Source organism: Mastomys coucha, unplaced genomic scaffold (assembly GCF_008632895.1).
Source record: "Mastomys coucha isolate ucsf_1 unplaced genomic scaffold, UCSF_Mcou_1 pScaffold6, whole genome shotgun sequence".
In the NCBI taxonomy this organism is placed as follows: Eukaryota; Metazoa; Chordata; class Mammalia; order Rodentia; family Muridae; genus Mastomys; species Mastomys coucha.
Genome location: NW_022196912.1, coordinates 38559705 through 38582896, shown reverse-complemented (window position 1 = coordinate 38582896; position 23192 = coordinate 38559705). Strand labels below are relative to the sequence as shown.

At 45.5% G+C, this 23192-nt stretch overlaps 1 protein-coding gene across 10 annotated transcripts in view; it reads left to right on the top strand.

Annotated features, from left to right (window-relative positions):
- Positions 1 to 23192, top strand: part of Greb1 (growth regulating estrogen receptor binding 1) — a 137634-nt gene that overhangs the window by 54640 nt on the left and 59802 nt on the right. For 9 of the 10 annotated variants that reach the window (XM_031355596.1, XM_031355597.1, XM_031355595.1 and 6 more), the window contains exons 3-5: positions 12028 to 12377; positions 17126 to 17245; positions 19019 to 19195. In XM_031355596.1, the coding sequence (XP_031211456.1) occupies positions 12221 to 12377; positions 17126 to 17245; positions 19019 to 19195 (454 nt within the window). In that variant the 5' untranslated portion in view covers positions 12028 to 12220. Of the gene's footprint in view, positions 1 to 11707; positions 12378 to 17125; positions 17246 to 19018; positions 19196 to 23192 lie in introns of those variants that run through there. The other variant, XM_031355594.1, reaches the window with a different exon arrangement.

Here is a 23192-nt window from a genome sequence, read left to right as displayed (position 1 = left end):
AGGGCCGCCAAAGAGTTTATGGGATGCAATTCTGCAGTTTAGGGCCTTTATTGCCATATCATATATTCAGGACTTGCTACTGCTATAGCACTGGAGCCACTAAGCCTGCTGGGAATGACTGGGAGGGATGAGCATGTCATCCTCAGAGGGAATTGCTTTGTTCCATTCTATTCTTCAAAACTTGGCTCTCCAGTAGGCAAGATGGCTCAGAGGGTGGAGGCGTTTGCGAGGCTTCCAACTTGAGTTCCATCCCCCAGGCCCACATGGTGGAGGAGAGAGCTGGCCCCTGCAGGTTGTCCTCTGGCCTCCACATGCACACTGTGGCGTGTACATAAGCGGGCAGGCATTTATGCACACACAAACTTATACACGTATGGATTGACAAACTTTGAGCTCTTGGGATTCAAAGCCCTCCTTTGTCTATTGTCTGGAGGATCCTTCTATTTGGAATTTGTTCAAAAGTTGGAACATAGAGTCTGAGTTAATGGTGGGTAGAGTATGGGGTCTCTACTGAGACTTTGGGTGGTCTGTGGCCCTGTGGCTGTCTCTTGTTCTCCTCATGTATGGTTCTGGAAGGCAAGTTTAGATAGATTCTGAGGGAAGTATCTCCAGAAAAAGCTATAACTCAGGGAGGCCTGCGGATGATTTGGGATGCATTCAGAACAGGCAGGGCATGCAGAAGGTTGAGAAGGGAGGCCAGTGGGGAGCCATGCATAGGCTCTGGCCTTGGAGCCTGGCCTTTCTTCTCAAGGTAAAGGGGCGATTGGACAATGGTGGGGATATGCAGGACTGGGTCCCATGATGCCTCATGCAGGGAATATTTTAGTCCTGGGTGAGGACTTGGAGGGTTAGGAAGGCCTGTTTTGCTGCTGTCATGCACGCCAGTCTCGCTCTACTTCTCCATATTTTCTGCATTGCTGAGACCACTGTTGGCTTCTCACTGTTTTCTGAGCCAGCTGAAACCCCTCTGTGATCTTACACAGGGTGAAGTCTTTATGTTCTCCGCACTCTCCCTCATTTCTCTATGCAACCTCACTTGGCTTCCCTACACCTTGGTGGCTCCACAGGGCTCTTTCAGAACGCTGGAATTGTGTCAGGAGGCCTGGTTAACCTGAGAGAGAATTTTCTGTTCCCCTTTCCCTTTCTCTCTGGGAGGACCTCTGCCCATCCATTACCAAGGTAACATACACCATTGATGCTCACACCGACTACTTGTATAGCCTGCGTAACTGAGGAATGTCTTGGAACAGGATTGCAACCTATCCATGTTCTCTTAGGTTAAGGCGGGAATGAGACGCTTCCACCGTGAACCAGGCTTAGATCCTGGAATCACTGGGCTGTTGTGTCAAACTGGGAGAATGATCTTTGCTTCTCACAGGAACAGAGCAGATGGGGTGGGGAGGGAGCAGGCCAGGCCAAGCCAGAAGCCATCTGTGGCTTGAGAACACCAGCTATCTGAACTTGGACTTTTGAGACTCTTAAGGCAAGCTGTGCCATCTCTAGAAGCCTAGGGTGGTCTGGGTGGTGGAGAGAGAACCTTCCTCCATAGAAAACTATTTCAGGTGCTGAGGGAGATGGGGACAGGAAGTGTTTGAGTAAACTTCTTGGCTGCAGTCTGCCTCTGTTCTTTAGGGGAGCTGGTAGCCGTAGATGACATTTGGAGAATAGATCCAGGCCTGTGTGGAGATGCAGGCAGCTTACTGGGGGTTGGGGAGGAGAGGAGAAAAACTGGTGGTGATTTTTGGATGAAGACTTAGCTGAAAGAGGATCATACCCAGAAACAGTGACTGAGAAGTGCTGCATGTGCTCTGGAGGGAGGAACGCATACCTTGTTCCCTGATGCTCAGGAAAAGTCCTTCCAACTGTGATTGGAGCAAAGAGCAATAAGGTCTTCAGGTACTACCCAGGGGTGTATGTGGGGAGAGAGAAAAGTCAGCCAGAAGACTAATTAGATTGTAACAGAGCATCATCCTAGGGACATCCTGAGGACCTAAGTTATAGCCCAGCTGTGCTCATCTGACGTGGGTTGCATCTGAATGTTATCAACCCCACACTCTATCTTCCAGAGCTCTCTGTCACCTCCCCTCACTCCTGCCTCTTCTGAACAGTTAGTGTTTAAGGTCTTCAGCAGCCTAGCACCATGGGACCTAATGAGAACAAATGTAGGTATATATTCATATGTATATATATGGCATATCTACTGATTTATAAATTTAACACATGGATTAGAGTGTCATTAAGTATTATTTATATTAGAAAACATAAATTATGGGTGGGGAGGTGACTCAGTTGATAAAGTGCTTGCTGTGCAAGCATGAGGGTCTGGGTTCGCATCCTAGGGACCCACTGAAAAAGCTGGGTATTATGGCATTGTCTGCAATCTAAGCGCTGGGGAGGCCGAGCCAAGAGGATTCATATAGCCTGCTAGCCTGTTGATCAAGTGTAGATGCTGACCTTCACAGAGATGTTGAGCACGTGGAGAGTGACAGAAGAAGACACTCAACAGGACTTCTAACCCCTATACAGGGACACACAAGCATGCATTGCATATCCAAAATATTAAAAAATAGGTACTGAAAAGTGATGGAAGTGAGTAGGTAAACTAGCTAAACTGAAGGCTTGTGTTTCTGTATGTTCTTTGGGGTTTATTGCTGTGATGGACAGGCTCTGCAATGGGGAATATGTGGCCTCTGTCTGGAGGTCCCAGCAGTACAGGTAGAGCCTTATTCTCTGAATACTTGCAGGATATCTTGACTCTCATTGTCTGTTTTTTTGTTTGTTTTTGAGACAGGGTTTCTCTGTATAGCCCTGGCTGTCCTGGAACTCACTCTGTAGACCAGGCTGGCCTCGAACTCCGAAATCCACCTGCCTCTGCCTCCCAAGTGCTGGGATTAAAGGCGTGCGCCACCACTGCCTGGCCTCTTGACTCTCATTATGACAAAGAGGTAACCCACCCAGAGGACACTAAGCTTTGAAGTGTGCATGCTTAGGTTCTTTAGGCCAGTATCCTACTATATATCTTCCCACCTTTTGATGTTGACATTTGACATGATGTTCTCATCTACACATTCTGTGCTGAAGAGCCTAAGAACTGAGTTACAGAAAAGATGACAAAAGTCTCTCATAATGTTTTAAGTAGGTCTACAATTTTGTGCTAGGTCACATTCATAGCCATCTATGGCTGCACACAGTCCACGGGCTGAGTTTAGTGTTGCCAGAAGTTGTCATAGCCTTCTATGAAATTGGGCAATGCCATGTCACTCCTAGAAAAGGTCCTGGCAGTGATGGTTATGCATAGGTTTAACCATGAGCACAAGTGTGCCTAAGATGCTTCTATTTGCTGTTTCAGTTAGTCAGAGATACTTTTCCCAGAGGAGCTGTGTCGCTCTGTGTGTGTGTGTGTGTGTGTGTGTGTGTGTGTGTGTGTGTGTGTGTGTATGTAGGCCTAAGAATAGATTGTGGGAGTAGGTTCTCTCCTTCCACCATGTTAAGTTCTAGGGACCAAACTCAGATCATCCGGCTTGTGTGGAAACACTTTTAATTGCTGAGCCATCTCGCTGGCCCAAGGGCAACAGTTTCTTCTCTTCAGGGAAGATTTACTTTTTTGTTTTCAAATAATGCCTTGTGCTGCAATGTTTCATTTGTTTCTAGACCAACTTTTCATTCTTTCTGTGAAATGTGAGAATTTAGCTTTCTTAAGTATTCTGTAGCTATATATTTTTCTTTACACACACCCTGAAAAAACACACATATCCAACCACCCTATCAAATACATATGCATCAACATGTGTGCGTGCACTTGAGCACACACATCCAACATCCAATGATAAGCATGCATCCCTAGATTCGCACGTGTACAAGGCAGGCACATACTTCCTCCCTTCCCTCTTCTTTCAAACCAGGAAAGTCGATCTGCCCTGTGTACTTACAGTCTGTGAAAACAAACACTCCCATGTTGTATATCTTTTTTCCTGCAGGTACTAACTGGTTCTTTTCTAGGCTTCAAATTGTAATGAATCTACCAACACTCCAGCCCTTTTACTGTCTCCTGTGTTGGGTTCCCTAACCCTAACACTAACCCTAACCCTAACCCAACCCTAACCCTAACCCTAACCCTAACCCTAACCCTAACCCTAAACCTAAACCTTTGCTAGTGGTCTTCATTTCCTAGTAGCTTCTAGAGACCTTGACTTTCCAAAAATGTACTCTATCATTTCTTTGGATCATGATCTTGATTGGGTATAAAATTATGGATAGAAAAGTTTCCCTTGGAATTCCAAGGCATTATGTTATTATTTCAAATGTCTGGCGGTGTTCTTGGGAAATCAGAGCCACTGTGGTCATTTCAAATCTAGAATTTGATTTTATTTTCTTTTTTCCTTGTTGGCAACCTAATTCCTTGTGGCCACACACCTCAGTCCATGTCTTTTCCTTTTTGTTATTGTACTTGGTGCTCATAGGTTCCTTTTGCGCTAGACTCTTCTATCCTTCAGTTCTGGTAAGTTCTCTGTAATTTCTTGTGTACCATTACTCTCTTGGCTGTCTTCCTCTTCCTGAAACTCCCAGGAAGCTCATGGATTAGTCTTAAATTTTCTTTCTTTCCCCTCTAACCTTAAAGAGTATCTTCTAGCATGTCAACAGGATAAATATATTAAAAGAACATGAAGCTAGGCAGTGGTGGCTCATGCCTTTAAGCCCAGGCTTGGGAGGCAGAGGCAGGAGGATCTCTTTGAGTTCAAGACAAGCCTGGTCTACAGAGTAAGTTCCAAGACAGCCAGGGCTACACAGTGAAACCCTGTCTTGAACTACTCCCTCTCAAGAGAAAAAGAAAAGAAACCATGAAAACTCTTTCCTTTGGTATTAGAGCCTGCCAGGACCTTTCTTAGCCAAGGTCTTCACCATCTTTCTTGAAGGGGGGAGAAAGTTGATTAACTATATAAATATTCTCAGCGATTTTGTGAGATGTTTTAGAGTAATTGGGGCCAGACTTAGCTTTTTTTTTTTTTTTTTCTTCTTCTTATCTTGAAACTAATATGACAGGACAACAACTTGCTTAACTACTAAAGAAAGTTAGCTTACTATTATAATTGTCTGAGTATAAAATTAAATAATTCAAGTGTTCTTATCTTTTCTATGCTTTGATTCTTTTTGTTTTTAAAAGATTTATTTTATGTATATGAGTACATTGTAGCTGTACTGATGGGTGTGAGCCTTCATGTGGTTGATGGAAATTTGAATTCAGGACCTCTGCTTGCTCTGGTTGACTTCCCCCTCACTCCAGCCTAAAGATTTATTATTATATCTAAGATCACTGTATCTTCAGATGAGAGTCTTATCTGATACACCAGAAGAGGGCGTCAGATCGCAACCCGGATGGTTGTAAGCCACCATATGGTTGCTGGGATTTGAGCTCAGGACCTTTGGAAGAGCAGTCAGTGCTCTTAGCCGCTGAGCCATCTCTCCAGCCCTATCCTTTGATTCTTTAACTTCAACTTTGCTCTTAGGCTCTCCCACTGAAGCTTACATTTCCGATATTTAGACAGCTTAGAGGAGTTCACTCTTGTTTCCTGCATGTTCTTGTTTTGTAACATTCTGTTCTTGTCTTGTGAGTACAATGTCCCAGTGAGAATCCTAATTGTGGTGGATTTTATTTTCTCTGCAGTTTTGTTCTCTGTCCTTTGGTTATCTCTTTTGTTTTGAGCTTTGAGGGTAAAGAATTTCCCAATAGCCATTGTGACGCCCTGCACCTTTTTTTCTCCCATATATCACATATGGACTGCTGTACTGGTTGTCATTTACCACATATGACCTAAAAATTCTAATCCTTTCAATGAGTGTGTGCTCTGATTTAGCTAGAGACGAATGATTAACCATGCTACTGGTTCTGTGCCAAACACTTCCAGAGACTATCTCTTTCACACTCTTTCATGGTCCTGTCTAAGCTCTCACTTTTGAGCTGAGCCTTGGAGGAAAGTTCTTTACTTTGCCCCAGCTTCTGTGAACGGATAAGGACTGCATTCTGATGTGGCTCCCACTCTGCCTGTTGGAGGCACTGCCTGGCAGAGGCCTCAGGTTCTGAGGGTCAAGAGTACTGGGAGGAGCTGCTCTCAGCTCTGGCATGTGTGCAGTGTCAGGCCAGTGAGGGACTTCAGAGGCTCTTTGCAACCTTGCATCTATGATTGCAGGAGACTAACAATGCTGTGTGTTCAGAGGTCAGGCAGGAAAGGAACCCAGCTTAAGGAAGCCTTTGGCTGGCATTGACTTTCATCCATGACACACTGTTTAGAAATTGCAAGTTGCATTTATTCTCTCTCTCTCTCTCTCTCTCTCTCTCTCTCTCTCTCTCTCTCTCTCTCTCTCTCTCTTTGTGTGTGTGTGTGTGTGTGTATGTGTGTGCCTGCATGCGTGCATGTGTATGTGTGTATGCACATGTACATACACATGCATCATGGTACTCATGGAGAAGTCAGAGGACAATTTATGGGAACTCTACTTCCACCATGTGTGTTGTACAGCTCCAACTCAGGTTATCAGGCTGCTGAGCCACGTGGGCTACCCTGTTGAGCAGTTTTTAATTACTAGTGTTGGATTTTACACTAGGTTCACATGTCTGGGCCTTTGGTTCTCATGGTAAAGTGAAGGATTCCAACTAGGCTGCTTTTCATCGCAGGCCAGTTCAATGCTTCCTTAGCTGGCAGGTGAGATGTCCTGGCCATGACCTGTCTATAAGGCAGAATATAACCAAGGCATGTGGAAAGTGCCCACACTGCTTGGTTGTGGTCCAGTAGGGAAAACAAAAAGAGCCATGACATTTCATAACCTCCCTAATGCTCCTTCTCCAGTCTTATCTACCAGGGTGTCCTTATTGCTGTGATGTCAGAAATGCTTGCAGATAGGGAGTGGTGTATATTTTCTCTTGCTATCGCTTGGAGATATTAAAACTTCAGTGTTTGCTTAGGGTTGTAAGATAAAATTCCCTTTTTCTTTTTTCTTTTTAAATTCATTTTATTGAATTTTATTTGGTGTGAATGTTTTGCCTGCCTTTTTGTACACCACATATGTACCTGGTGTCTGAAGAGGCAAGAAGAAGATATTAGATCTCCTAGAAATAGAGTTATAGATAGCTATTTATATGCCTATATATATCTCTATCACTCTCAGTGATCTTCCTGCCTCTACCTCCAAAGTGCTAGGGTCAAAAGCATAACCCGCCTACACTTGGTCCAAAATTGAGATATATTTTTTTATAATTGTATATATGTATATATATGATATAACTTCATTATACACACACATATAATGTTCTTTGATCAAATCCCCCCATTATCTTCTCTTACCTTCTCCTTCCACTAAATTGTTTCTTTTTCCCAAGTCCTCCTCCTGCTTTGTGTGCGTGTGTGTGTGTGTGTGTGTGTGTGTGTGTGCACCTGCACAGGCGTGGGTATGAGGTATTTGCTTGAGTGGAGACAGTGTGCCAGTGACTGTATTCCTGAGGAATGTGACTTAAGGGAAGGACCACTTAGTCCTTGACCCTATCAGACATTTAAAAAGCAGAGGAATTTACAACCTTCCTTGAGAAGGTTAAAACCTTTTTAAGAAGGCGTTTACGTGTACCTGTGCATGTGTTTAGAGCTGTCACAGGATACCTTGAGAGAGCTGGTTCTTTCTTTCCACCATGTGCGTCTTGGGAGTCAAACTCAAGCCTTTAGGGCTTGGTGGCAATCACCCTTACCCACTGAGCTATCTCGCTGATTCCCTGAGAACATTTTTGTATTTTATTTTTGTTGTGTAGCAAAGGCAGCTGGTTAGTTTTATTTATACATCATGGGTCAGATAGATTCATTGTTTTTTGAGTTGTGAATCTAGATGTTCCAAATTAGTTTGCTCTGCATGCTGAAAACCAGTACGGATCAGAATTCTGTGCTGTGGATAGATAATGTTTACCTTACTCTCCAGTGTCCTGTGTCTCTGCTAAATACCATGAAGGTTACATAGTTCAAGGAGTAAACATTTCAATGGACTGAGAATAGGAAACTTTGATTTATGCATGCCTGTCTTGAAATTTGCTGTCATGTCTGCTCTCCCACTCAGTAAAACATTCCTTCTATGCTAATTGTTTAGAACAGGGCAAAGTTTTATTTTAGAAAGAAAATTCTAATATGCCGTTTGACAATTGCAAACATATATACAATATATCTTGTTTATATTCACCTAGTCTCTCCCTTCCCAAAGTTACCATTTCCTGAGTATGAGAACTTAACTGTTGCTCTTTGCCACAGGCACCCTTTCCCCCCTCCCATTTCAATTCTTTCAACAAGGACTCCCTCAGCCCTTACTCCTCCAGTATTAATTTATAGTTGGTAAAACACAGAGTGTTAATTTTAAGGAGACAAAATAACTGTTCCGGGGCCACCACTCCTGGGAAGTAGAGAAGAAGCCTGGAGACCACTCCCTCTGCTTCCCCCCTCCGCCAAGGATGGCTGTTATCTGTTCCCCTTTACTGCTCTCTTTGCCTTAGGTATCAATTGGCATGGGCTGCAGAGGCTCTGAGTACTTAGTTGATGCGCTCTCCCCCTAGCACCAGGCAAACAGATAGGGTTGTCAGTAGGTGCAGTTTGCAATGCTTTGTGTGTCCTTGTGTTAACAGAAGACAACTCCTGCATGCCTGGCGTTGTTCAGACAAGGATGCCATGTAAGCATCCTTGTAAGCAGGAAGATTTGTGATGTTATTAATGGTGGCAGCTTAGGTAGACCACCTGGAACTGAGAACTATACAAGCCCCCCCCCAGTGTGTTCCTGACTCTAAATTCAGAACCATACACCCCACCCTAAACCCCCATCAAAGATGGCTGACTCCTTCATGAATATTTTGAGTATAAGATGGATAAACAAGACAACAGCAAAGCAAAGCAGCCTGTGGACAGGAGGCCAGGACCCCTTCCAATCATCTGCCAGAGTGTCTCTGGCTCTCCACTCTGGGGCGTTTTCTCTTTTTGTTGGGGTGAATTCCTGAACTATTCTTAGGTCATTTCCTGGCTGTATGAGAGCTGGCGGAGGGCCTGTGGACAGTAATTGTTGCCACAGGCAGGAAGAGGTTAATAGAGAGGGTCCCTTGACTCAGCTGCAAGGGGAGGGCTGTTGCCCCCTGCAATAGAGGCAGGAAATCCACAGACCATGCCATTCATTTCCCCGTTAGGGAAGGAGAGCATCTTCAGTCCCACAGTGACATGGAGCAAGGAACAGGAGACTTTACAGCACATAGCTTAAGGCAGAATGTGATAGGCCAGATTTTGCTGGGTGGTGAAACTGAGCTCCCAACTGAAGTGTGTATTATGTATGAGTGTGTTATAGACAGAAACTAGGAACTTTGATCTGGGCTGCCGTTTTTAACATCCGCTGTTACGTTATTCTGTGTGTCTTAGGTTATTTTAAAGTTTGACACTGTACTAGAGAAGCAAGCCAGGACATACAAGAAACGGGTAATTTGGCCTGCTTCCCATAGCTCTCACACACGGACAGGGTTTGTGCATTCTCTTCTGTATGTAGTATTCTTGTAAGGTCCCTCAGGCGTCAGTCAGAAAGAGACCTTTAAGAAAGTAAAGCATTTAATTAAGTAGAACATCTAAAGACTAGCTTTAGTTATAATTTAATTAGCGGTCTAAGACCTCCCCCATCTTGATTATTTAGAAATTAAACTCTCTTTGATAAGTATTGGACAGAGGGAACCAAAATGGAGGACATAAGCTGCCCAGAAAGAAATGAAAAGCTAGGCATGGTGGTACACATCTGCTGTCTCAGCAGTCAGAAAGTGGAGGCAGGGGGACCAAGAGTTCAAGGTTGTCCTTGGTTGTTTAGCGAGCTTGAGGGGAGACTGGGCTACTCGAAACCCTATATCATTGTATGTGTAGATGTGTGAGTGTGCTTGTGTGTGTGTGTGTGTGTGTGTGTGTGTGTGTGTGTGTGTGTGTGTGTAGGAAGGGAGACAGAGAGAAGAGATTGATTGGCTGGCTCTATGGTTAACTTACATGCCATAGCAAGGAAGTGGTCAGAGGACATGGTGACCTTACATGTCCCTATTGCTGAAGTCACATGAACAAGTAGTTATTTTCTAGGTGTTGGAAGGAATTCAACAGATGAGACTAAAAGGGAGCAGGAAGGAAGAAATATAAACCCAATACTAACACTGATGTCAGAGCCAAAGACTGGAAACCACCAGGAGTGTATAGGATACTGAGTGCTTGCCCTTGGATCAACAGTAGACATTTAACCATTAGTACAAATCAGAGAAGTGTTTGGGAAAGTGCCTGGGTTTTCTCTCAGTAGGATGTTATGAGCCATTAAAATGATTTTAAAAGTATGTGTAAGGGGGATGAGAGACCAGTGCATGTCAAGTGAAGTCATTAGATATGATGATCACTCTGTGGGTATAGTCCCCATTCCTTCCCAGGCAAAGTTCTGAAGAGAATTAAGTTTGCAAAAACACAGCACCGTGGCAGGGCTGGTCCAGGTGCTCAGTGGACTCGCTCTCCCTTAGCAGGTGAGAAGATGTGGGCTTCATCCCCAGGCCTGCAAACAAAACACCAATAAACAAACAGGCAAATCCCCCGTGGCAGCACACTGTTGATTCATACCACCATGCATTTGGGATTTTTTGTTTTTGTTTTGTTGGGGTTTTTTTTGTTGTTGTTTTGGGGTTTTGTTTGTTTGTTTTTTGTTTTTGAGACAGAGGTTTTTTGTGTAGCTCTGGATGTCCTGGAACTTGCCTTGTAGACCAAGCTGGTCTCAAACTCACAGTGATCCTCCTGCCTCTGCCTCTTGAGCACTGGGATTAAAGGTGTGCCTCTCCATTGCCCCCTGATTTTCATGATGCATTTGTATCTTGGAGTCTCTGTGGAAACAGCCGTTGGCAGAAGGCTTTCTGGTCAGTGCTTCCATACATGTGCGGTAGACAGAACAGGGAAGGGGATCTGCAGTGACAGAGCAAACTTGTTTGGTGCAGGGCTCAGGGAGTGACAACCCTGACGTTTCTTTTTGGGGATGCTGGACATGCCAGACTGATCATGACACAGTTGTACAAAATGGAGACTATAATACAAGCCAATGAGTTGTCTGTTTCAGTGTGTGAGTTAATTATGAAGTTTCCACAGATAAAGCAAGGGTGATTGCCTTGGGGGGATGGAAGGATCAGTGGTTTCCTCTTTTTTTTCAGAGGTTCTGGGATTGTTCTGCATTATTCCTTATGATAGAGACGTTCAATAAGCTAAAATACGGTCTTAATCAGTGGTTCTCAACCTTCCCAGTGTTGGGACCCTTTAATACAGTTCCTCATGTTGTGATGACCTCTAACCATAAAACTCATTTCGTTGCTTCATTGTAACTGTAATTTTGCTACTATCATGAGTTGTAATGTAAATCTCCATTTTTTTTCTGATGGTCCTAGGCAACCCCTTGAACCCTAAAGGGGTTGTGGCCCAGAGGTTGAGAACCACTGAGAACCCTTTGGACTTTAAAGAGAGAATTTTATGTATATGAGTATGCCTCGCAAAGGGTGAATCTTAACAGCCAGCCTTTTACCAGAAACAGCAGAGATAGAGTCTGCTGCTAATCCTGCCTTTACGGGTATGTGTGTGTGTGTGTGTGTGTCTGTGTGTGTGTACCTGTGTGTCTGTGTCTGTGTGTGTGTCTGTGTGTGTGTCTGTGTGTGTACGTGTGTGTCTGTGTATGTGTGTGTGTGTCTGTGTGTGTGTCTCTGTGTGTGTGTACGTGTGTGTATGCATGCATGCATGTGTGTCTCCTGCAATCCTAAAACCTGGACTTCTGCTCTCCTGTTGTCATGGATATGAGTAGCCATTTCTGGCAAAAGTTATCTCATTTGCCGGGGGACCCTTGGAGGCAGGATCCTATCTCTGGGAAAATCAGGAAAGCCTAAATGCTTCTTTGTGGGAAACTCTAAGAGGCAGTGGGCTCTGTTGAGTGTGGACTCAGTGGGGGTTGTTACTTATATAACTTCCTGTAATTGCCTGGCAGGAGCTGCAGAGAGCCGCCCTCTCCTGTCTGGGGCTGAGTAGAGGCCGCTACTTGTCCCTTCTGCTGCTGCTGCTGCTGCTGCTGTTGCAGCTGCTGTTAGCTTCTTCGTCGGGCTTTGCGTGGAGTCAGCCCTTCCCAGCAGAACTGAAATGTCATTTTAAACAGAAGACTCTGTGCTCTTTGTGCTCTGGAGATGGGCAATTCCTATGCTGGACAGCTAAAGAGCACACGGTTTGAAGAGGTCCTCCACAACTCCATCGAGGCTTCCTTGCGCTCCAACACCCTGGTGCCCCGGCCCATCTTCTCGCAGCTGTATCTGGAGGCTGAGCAGCAGTTGTCATCGTTAGAAGGTAAGAGTCACGCATCTCTTATGTCGGTGTGTGTGTGGGTTTTTATTATGTGTGGCTAACGTGAATGACCCTATTCAGAAAATCTAGAGTCTAGTTAAAAAAAGAATGAAAGTTGCACACAGATTTTTATTTGTCTAAAAGTAAGTTTCAGGCAAAAAAAAAAAAAATACAAAGAAGAAAAATCCTGGACTCAAAACAGACAGGGAGAACACTGTATGCTAGGCTCCCTTGAAAGCATTATTTATATCCGATGAGATGGTTTGTTGGTAAGGGATTTTAATACGTCTGACTCTCAGCTCTGTATCTCCTTTCTTTTCCTCCTGTGATTCATGTTCTTACCTTTGTAAAAATCATTTAGAGGTTATATCTCTGTGTGGTAACAGGTGTAAGAGCCTCACAAAAGCTTAAAAGAAATTTACATTAAGCCTTTATGAATTTTACATGTACAAATACTTAAATTAATAAATGATCTGTAAGTATGGGGAGGACTTGAGAATTTCCCTTATCTGGAAGGTAAACTGTGTGTGTTTTCATGTCAAGTAAGTAAGCCTGAAGCAATCCATAGGATGAAATAGCTACTAGTCTAGAATTAATTAACTAATTAATTAATTAATTTATAAATTCATGCTCTTTGCTTGAAATTACACACAAATGTAAGTAGTTTTTGAAGTAGAAAAGGTCATGGTTTTAAAGTGAAAAAAATATCATTAAACAAGAAAGAAGAATGTCTGTCAGGTTTGTACTATGTTGGGCTTTAGGGAGCTGTGTGTGGCTTGACTGTCTTGAAGCAACTCTGTGCTGATCTCATGGATGTCTGAAATCCCTTATTTTTCTGAGAGGACAAAGTGAGCCTCCTTGCAAATGGCACAGATAAAGACGTAAGACCCAATCCTGGGTCTAACTCTAAGAGAAACTAGATTGCACCCAGGGCTATCTGTTAGGATGATATGAACTTCTCTGATAGTCATTCAGAGAGTCCTGGTGTTTTCTGACATAGGGAGAGTCTGACTTCCCAGGGTGTAGAGAAGTCCTTAGATACTATTTAATTGATCCCATTTTGGACCACATGAAAGGCTTCTGTAAAATGCAATCTCCAGGGACATCCTTAACTACTTACGGTGTTGACAAGCCTTGCTAGTGTCAAATTGAGAGCAGCAATCATGCTGATAACCGAGAATACTCAAGCAGTGCCCTAAAATCTATAGTCTGTTCAACTGCTATTGCTGGGGCCCAAGGGGACTTGAAGATTTTGAGGGGTCACAGAATTGCTGACTGGTCAGCGCTGGCTATCAGTGTTAGGAAAGATGTCTGGAGATACAGCTAGCTGCTCACTGGGCAACAGAGAGCAGCAGAAAGCCCCTGGGGGCTCCCAGTCACTTTCTCTTGCAGCTGAAGATCTCTCTAGGTGGCCTAGCTGGCCCCCTCTAGTTGTGTGGAGGTTGTTTCTTCTTAGGATCTCTTCTTTGTTCAGTGTGATATTTCCCAGTAGCCCTGGCAGTCCCCCCCCCCCCCCCCCCCCTCCCGCCTTGACTCTGTTAGAACCTAGGAGTTCCTACTTGCTTGTTAATGCTCTGCCTCAGAGCTTCATCCCAGCCCCGAGGGACAGTGTTGAGGCTTATGAATTTGATGACTCGGGTGTTGAGTGTCCCGAGCTCCTTGCCAGATGTCAATGGGATTGCTCAGCCTTTGAGTTTGGGTGATGACTTGACCCAGCCCCTCTGTGCTTTTCCTTTCTGCTCAGCAAAATAGCCTGGAACCATCCCCTGGGATTTTGTTTGTCCAGTTGCAAAAGTCAGCCTGAGGATTCGGTGGAAGATGGTGACCTTTGGGTTTGTTAGATGCCTCCATAAATCAAACACTAAGCTTGGGCCATATCTTCTGCATCATAAACTTTGTAGCAGACAGGGCATTTTTTGGGCCCCTTCTTGTTTTGTCTGTCTGTCTCTTGTCAGGGTCTCTTATCTGATGGCTGGCCTTCCTTAGACAACACTGTTGTTGATGATGCTTATGACCAAGGTGCCGGGACACTAAACACCCAGGGACCTGGTAACATTTTATGTATTTGTGGGGGTAATTTAGCAGGGGCCTTATTATAGCTTTGTTCTTTGAATTAGGGCTCTTACCTTCTACCCCCTTTAGGGGAAATCCTTTTACACAATACTGACTTTTCAAGGGAAAGCCCAACAAGACAAATAAGTGCATCAGTTCTAGGCATCACACATTTCCTATTTGAATGGAATGCAGGTCAATTCCTATACTCCCACCTGCTCAGAGGCATGAAAACAGAATTGAGCCTAAACCCCCGAGTAAATGGCCTTATGTGCCTGTAGTCCTGGCGCTATGGGGTCCTTGGATTTGTGTTTTATTATTACTGCACTAAGCCCTGATGGTTTTGTCTAAGACTACTTTAAGGTTCTCACGCTGCCAGGAGACCTCTGTAAACGTGTCTGTTTAGTCTGCTCCAGGCTTGTGCTGCCTGAGGAGCCCATCAAAGTCCGGAAAGTCTGATGCAGACCTTTGACCTTTAACCCTGCCTGCAGTTTGAGCCCTTTGACTCTCTGAGGCTTAAGACCCTCGTCTCTTGTTTCCTTCTAAGTGTGTTGGAATGTCTGTTCATTGGGCTCAGCAGAATAATGCCCAGGCCCTTCTCTGTGGCTGATCCACGTCTCTGGCTTTGGGGAGGGGGTGTGTTCATTTTGGTTCTTGGGGATCTTGTGTGAATTTCCACTCCAAGGCTGATGTCTGTGTCACTCTGGGTCTGTGCAGACCCAGACCAGAGCCCTATGGGACCTGTGCCATCTGCTATTGTGCTGGATGCTGGTGCCTGGAGTCTGGTGAGACTCTCAGACCTGGTACAGGAACTAAACTGTGCTAACTTTAAGCACAGGATGATGCTGAGGACATGGGGCATTGGGCTTTCTCCTCCCACCCTGTGTGTTCATCTTGTGCAATCTTTCCACAGTTTTCCCACCACTTGGTGTTTGTCCTCTGCACCCACAAGGTCCAGGGCACCAGGAATGATAGAGAGCTGTTATTTCCTTCTCAAGGTCTTGGCCCCAGTCAAGTTATGGCTCCAGTATCTTGTACAGTTATCATAGGTACAAAACTTGGTGTCACTCTAAGGTGCCACATTTTCTAGCACAGTGGATCTCAGTCTTCCTAATTCTGTGACCCTTTAATTCAGTTGCTCATGTTGTGACCTGCCACCATAAAATTATTTTCGTTGCTACTTCATAACTGATTTTGTTACTGTCATACTGTTGTACTAATAGACAACCCCTGTGGGAGTTGTGACCCGCAGGTTGAGAACTGTTGTTTCTAGACTATTGCAACTCACGATGGCCTCAGGGCTCATCTTGTAACCAATGGGCTTTGCACAGAGAGGTAAGTTGAGTGAACTGTAGCCACACAGGCAACAGCAAATGAAGAACTGAACTGTGGCTTCCCAGAGCTGTGACCTAGACTTTTCCATTACACATAACTTCGTTGTTAACCTAAAACCTTTGGAGGGAGGGAGAATATTAGAGCCAAGTATGAGAACAGTAGGAGACATAAAAACAAGCCAGCAGTAAGAGACAGGGAAACAAAAAGAGAAGAGGCAACCATATTTAAGGGTGCTGGTAAGGACCCTTCCCACGGGCTAATCTGTGTGCTGTTTGGTACTTGAAGTTTAAAGACGCAATGAGAAGTATTTTTACCCAAAACATTATGAGAAAAGACACCGGAAGGACTAAGTGTCAGCAGCCTTGAAAAAGTTCATCTTTGTGAACCTCCTGCTTTCCCCAACTGTGGGAAAGGCTGACTGACACTCTCTCGGAACAGTGAGCTGCTCTTTCCTTAGCATGACCCCTACACTGAGAATCTTTCTGGGTGCTGGATCAATGAGGGAAGACGGGAGTCGGGAGGGGCTGCACTAAGCTCACCCCATCAAGGGGTGGTGTTCAAGGCCAGAGCTTTCCCCGCCAGTTTTCGCATGTGCTGTTCCTCCTTTCTTAAAATAAACAGCATATCTGGCCCTATTTTAGAATGTTTTGGAATACCCCTACCCTGTGTGTATGTGTGTGTGTTTGCATTTCCAGCGATGAATATATGTATGCATCCTTTGGATGAACACTAATGCATAGCTCAGCAGCCCCCTTATGCAATGTTGAGGCAGCCCGTGCTACTTGTATTTGCAAGAACATTAGGGACACCTGCAGACACACAGGCTCAGCCACACAGGTCCTTGAACCACTGTGGATCAGCGACTCTCTCTCAGTCCCAGATTTCTTATTTGTGATACGGGTTACATGTTCCGTGGTGATACTCCGCACATGAGTGTTTTCAGAATGCCTACTGTGTGGTGTCGAGGCTTTGTGTTCAGTCTTTAGCAAGCTTCCATATCCATAGCAACTCCCATGCACCTGGGCAGACACGTGCAGCTGTGGTGGCTAGAGGAGACATGAACTTGAGTCTGAGTCTGTGTGCACCTTGGGGAGTCATCCTTCCCGAGACAACCTTGCCTTTTCCTCCTGGTACAGAAGATCAGGATGCCCAACTTCCTAAGGATGAACGAGTTACAGAGCAGCAAGGGTTTACTGAGGGCTTCTTAGAGCACTACAAGCCTCCTTTCCTTGCTTGACCAGTTTCCCAGGCCCTGGGTCTTTATTGAGCATGTAGCTTCAGGTGGAGGGAAAGGCCCTGGAGCAGGCTTTTAAAGCCCCGCAGCAGCTTCCTTACAAACCACCCCTGTTGTCACCCACATCTAGGCAGCAGCCGAGCGGACAATGAGGAAGAAGAAGAAGATGGAGAAGGAGGGTTAGAACCCAGCAGTCCCCCGAATGCCTACCAGCTGCCCCCTCCTCCTGAAGGATGTTGCACCACAGATGGTAAGATACTGCACCCCTGCTCAGGAACTGTAGCTGGGTCATAGCCCTCCTCATCCCCTGGGATGTGAGCTGGGCTCATGTTCCTATAGAAGGCTACAGGAGGCTGAGAGTCAGCCCCAGCTGCTCGGCCACTGTAGACAGTCTCAACTGTAGGAATGGCATGGGGTTCAGTAGTCATTGTTTTGGGTCTGTTGTTTGGAAGTCAGAATATATTTTCCTTCCTCAAGTTGACCTTGCAGGCTATTTGATTTGGAATGGGGTTGGGATGACCTTTCGTGTCTTGTCAGTTCTTGGTTATGAAGCTAACATATTTGTATGATCTCGGATCTGGGCAGGCAGCAGTTTCATGGCTGTTCTGCTCATGAGGAACAGAGGCAAAGCATGCTGGATCTGGTAACATCTCAGGGTAGTGGTGAGAGTTTATGCTCTGTACCCAGAGAGTCCTGCAGGTTCACATTCTAGACTTCACCACTCCACAAACCAAGGCTTGTCCGTTGCTGTTAGAATAAATAGCAGTTGACTTATTGAGCCCTTATTCTGGAAGTTCAGAGGTTAAAGATGAGAACTCAGAGAGGGGGCAGCATCTGGGGAGATAGATGCCTTATGCCCTCTGTGTGGGTGGTAAGCTTGGCAGCATGGGGACTGAAGATGTAGGCAGACAGTGTCGGAGAAGCTCCCTGTACAAGAGGGTCCTTCCTCTGGTTTTGTTTTTGTTTTTGTTTTTGTTTTTTTTAGATGATCTGTCAGAGTTAGCCAGGAGACTTCCGTGGGTTGGGGAAGCTCAGAAACTGCAGAGGAAGCACGGTGCAAAGGCTTATGGGGTGAGAGGCATGTTGCCTGGGAGCTGCAGGCGACTGAACAGGGCACCCAGGCATGGCCTGGGAGTAGTGACAGATTGGGACTGGAAAACGATCAGGGTAGCTGCCAATGGCCTCTGCACACTGATGCCTGACCTTGACCCTCTCCCTGACCCTGACTCTGAGTGCCAGCTGATATTACTGCGACAAAGAAGTCAGTACAGCTGTTAACAGGGCCATCTAGTGTCCCCAGAGGGAAAGGGTGAGAAGGGCGGTCACTAAAGTGGCTTTCACTGGATTTCTATATCCCTAAGGTAGACCCTGACTGCCTTAGCCCATATTCTCCAGCTCTTCTTAGCCCTAAAGGAGGGCTGCTTGCTGGGCTGAGAGAATGTCTGATGAGGGGCCAGTGCAGACAGCCTGGAGCACCAAAGAAAGAGAAGCGTATGAAGCTTGCTAGGGCCCAGAGTTGGCTCCCAGGATAGGGAGGGGATCTGACATCTCTCTGGGGGTTAACAGTGCAGGAAGCCTGTGAAGTTAGCTCACCCTCATCTAGAGCCAGGCTCAGGAGTGAACGTGAGAAACCCCAGCCATTCTCCTCTTCTTTATCTTTCCTTGGAGACGTTTGAGAACTTATTTTTCCTTGTAGGAAATATATTTAAAAGTTTTATAAATACAACGTTCAAAAGGTGTGGAGAGACTTCTGCCAATGGGAAACCTCAAGCTCCCACTGGGGAAGCTGAGGAGGCCTTTTCTGGCCCTTCCTCGGAATGGACCCATTCTGCAGCCCTGTAAAATATAGTATGTGAAAGATGAGACAACTTGTACTTTCTGATGGTTTTGTCTTGTGTCCGAGGTACTTAATGTCAAACCCCAATTTCTCAGAGACAAGGGCCGTTAGGCATTCCTTCTGTCCCTAGGACTTTGGCTTTGGGAGATCTCAGGACAATACATGAGCTCTGTCTACCCCTTCTAGGCTTCTGTCAGGCTGGGAAGGACCTACGTCTTGTCTCCATTTCCAATGAGCCCATTGAAGTCCCTGCAGGCTTCCTCCTGGTGGGTGCCAAGTCTCCCAGCCTGCCGGACCACCTCCTGGTGTGTGCAGTGGACAAGAGGTTCTTGCCCGATGACAATGGTCACAATGCCCTGCTCGGTGAGTTCCTTCTTTTCTTTGTGGCTCCATCTGCATGTAGTGGGGGGTAGGGGAGGGAGGGCCTCAGCTGCTGGTGATAAGGGGTACTTCGATATTCTATACATGCTCTTTTTTCTCTTTTGGTACATTTCTCTGTGGAATGGAAGAAAATGGAAATTTTTTAAAACTATGACTGGCGTGGACTAGGAGATAGTTTGGTTAGTAAAGTGTTGCCGTGCCCCAAGTTTGATCTTTAGCCGTCATGTAAAATGTCAGGTCTGATGGTTATGCTTTTAAGAACTCCAGACAGATCACTGGGGCTTACTGGGTAGCATTTCAGCTGAATTATAAAACCCAAGGATATTTCAGAAAACAAGCTGAACAGTTCTAGGAATGACATCTGAGGCTGACTGCTAAGATCCCCACACAGGTATGGATTTGCCTACACATATATATGTTTTAAAAAGTGATTTTCTGCTTCCGTCCAGAAAGCCTACCAGTTAGTATTAATTTTTTCATAGTTTGCCATTCAAACCTACCTGTGCCTGTCTGGACCAGAAAGGGCTTAAACAACCCTGTCCCAGATAGTTTCAGCAACCAGCAGGAAGGAGAGTTAGGCTGTGTGTATGTGTGTGTGTGTTTGTGTTCCTGCCACTGGGCTGTTACATCTGAGTGATGGCCAGGCTCTCTAGCCATCTTCTGCTTTGCTTTACAGCTCCCCCTGGAGAGGTGGTGTCTGTCACAGTTCTGTAGGAGAGCTTAGACTTGTTCATGAACTTGCCCTAAGTCATGAGAGTAAAGAAGACACCGGGAGCCCAAGTTCCAGTCTTTTCAACCCCGAGTTCTTCCCTTACTCACTGTGCCCCTCAGGCTTTTGCTGTGGTCAAGGTTCAGTTGGGGGTTGCAGCTTTCCCTCCTGCCTGTGGGAACCTGTCTGCCATCTTTCAAATAGTCTTTTTTTTTTTCCCCCGAGACAGGGTTTCTCTGTGTAGCCCTGGCTGTCCTGGAACTCACTCTGTAGTACAGGCTGGCCTCGAACTCAGACATCCACCTGCCTCTGCCTCTCAAGTGCTGGGATTAAAGGTGTGTGCCACCACTGCCCAACCCAAGCCTGACCTCTTGCTCAGATGACATTATTATGTTCTTGCTGTGTACCTTGCTCCCTTCATGCATGGTAGCAAGGAAGAGGCAGTAGGGCCGAGTGCCCAGAGATCTCTGTTTACTGTTTACCCACAGACTTCCCCAAGGCCTCCTATGCCTCCTTCACCCATGCAGGCTTTGGATATACATGTTATGGCCTTGGGCAGTTTGTTTCTGTCTAATGACTTTGCATTTGTCAATTCATCTCTTTGGGGAGCTGGGTAATGAAAGACTTGGCAGTGGTCCATTTCACATGGGGTCTCATCATGGTAGAAGAGACAATTCCTGGGACAAGGCTATGGATTGAGAATCTTTACAACTTCCTCTGTATTCTCCACATGTCTCAATCCTTTAAACATCCAGTCTTGTGCTTCTTATGGCTCCTTCTTATGGCCCCCAGCCAGGTGTGGGGACATTCACTGCAGAGGAAGGCTTGGGGGATGGAAGAAAGAGAGAGTGGGAATTGGGAAGAAAGGAATGAATAGTTCCAGTCTGGGGTGGGTTGCAATATGTGTAAACTCTCAAACAAGGTGGATGAATGCTCCCAGGAGGGGAGAGCATAGCGTGTGTGTGTGTGTGTGTGTGTGTGTGTGTGTGTGTGTGTGTGTCCTAAGGCAGGTGTGTGCACTCATTGAGATCAGTTCTTTATGGATAATGCTAGAAAATTGCCTAGGAAGCTGAGGGAATCTCGGTGTCTCTGCAGGAACCTACTCACTGGGTGTATGGAGCTTGCTCACTGGTGCACGTAGTGCTCGTATTATGGTGGTGCTTCACACAGCTGGCTTTTGATCTGCTGGTGGGGTGGGGTGGATGGGGTGGGACAAGGGGGGAAATCTTGTCTGAATTCCACCCCTTTGTGACTATAAGGGAATTACTGGGGCAGTAAATCAGGGAGGTTTTTGCCTCCTGAGCCTTGGAGACAGGAATCTTCCAGCTCCTTCTTCTCCAGCCCCTAATAGTCTGGCTCCTCCCCAGTGGCTGGAGTACCCAGGAAGGAACTTTGTTAATTGCTGGCAAAAAGCCATCCGGAATGAAGAACAAGGGCTGGCTGGAAATAGCCTGTGCTCTCTCCTTTGAACAGAACTTTATGCTCTCAGCTTGGACACTTCACACTGTTTTGGTTTCCTGCTATTAACCCAGGTGGCTGCCCAGGACAAGGTGGTCCCCACTGCTCCTACAGTAACCAGGCTCAGCCCTGTTTACTGATCCATAAAACGGGGTCTGAGGATCATCTTGGAGGAAGCAAAGCCTTTAGGAATATTGTTTTAGCAACTTTGAAGTTGTTAAGGGATTTTTGTTGGAGAAAATTGAAAGATTAACATTCTAGGTGTGTTCTTCAGGTTTTGCTGTCGTTGTTGCCAGTAACTAATCTAAGTTAACCAACACCTTATCCATCAGAGAAGCCAATGTCTGTCTTTGTGGCATGCTTATTTCTTAGGTGAAAATGAGTCTATAGTTTAGTTAGTACTCAAAATATTCATATATTTGTTGAATGTATAAGGTCCGATGAAGCCTGGTGTTTAGGAATACCTGGGAACTCAATCCTTCCATTGGGAGCTTCTGGTTTGATGGGGAGACATGGGCAGAAAAAAATGGGGGGCCCATCAGGATCTGTAAGGTCCATAGCAAGTAACCATGCCAGCAAATCTTATACCCAATCTTGTGGGCGTCGTGCCCTCAGGAGGTCACTACAGTGTGAGCACAGACTATTGGTGATGGAGAAGGTGTTTTAGTGGTAGCTGGCTTCAAGCCAGGCCCTGAAAAATGAGTAAAAATTTTTTTAATTGGGAATAAACAGTACCAGTGGCAACGATCACACTCAGATTAAATCTTACTCATTGAAGACATGTGCATGGAACTGTCCTGATAAAGCCCAAAACATAAGTGAGGTAGAGACATTGTAGTCTGGCATTTATATGTGGCACATAGGAAGCACAGGGTGACTCGAAGCAGGTTACTTGGCAGCAGCTGGGAGCACAGAGGGTCACCCGGGCATCACTGGGAGGCCTTTGATCTTGAACCCAGATGATGTAGTACAGTCATAGAAAAAGAAAAAAGGCCATCTCAGAAATCATGGCGTAGACACTCCAGAGGTGTGAAGCTGGGACTTCATTGGGTCCGGCAGGACAGAAGCTGGGAAGCCACCTTTGACCTTGAAACATGGAGGTCTCCATGTTCTTTGTCTTCAGTAGTTTCCGTGTGTGGGGCAGCTGGCTTTGCGCCTTGCAACTTCTCCCTCTTCTCTCCACCAGGGTTATTTGGAAGCAAATCCTACCCCCTGTGTACTTCATCTGAAACTATGGCCATGTGTATCTGTCTCTAAAGGACAAGGACATTTTATTTTTCTGGGAAGCCGGTGCTATTATCCTATCTCAAAAGCTAAAGCATTCATAAATATTGTTGAATGCTCATGAGTTCAGATTTTATCGTATACTTTTTTAAAAGTTGGTTTATTAAATCTAAGACCCAAAGTTTTCTTAAAACATTTATTTTTATTTTTTTCTCTTTTGCATTTTTAATATGTGTTTATATTTTGAGACATATGGCCTTGAACTTCTCATCCTCCTCTTCCTCAGCACTGGTAGCACTTTACTTAGACCCAGTTGTATGCCATGTTGGGTTCAAACCCAATGCAAACCAAGCACATGATTCCCCCACATGAGGTACATGCTCAGCTCCTGTCTTTTTAAAATTATGTGACCTTTCTGCTTCATTTGTCTTTCCAATTAATACTTATAAGAAATATTGGGAGCCGGGCAGTAGTGGCACACCCTTTAATCCCAACACTTGGGAGGCAGAGGCAGGTGGATTTCTGAGTTTGAGGTCAGCCTGAGCTACAGAGTGAGTTCCAGGACAGCCAGGACTACACAGAGAAACC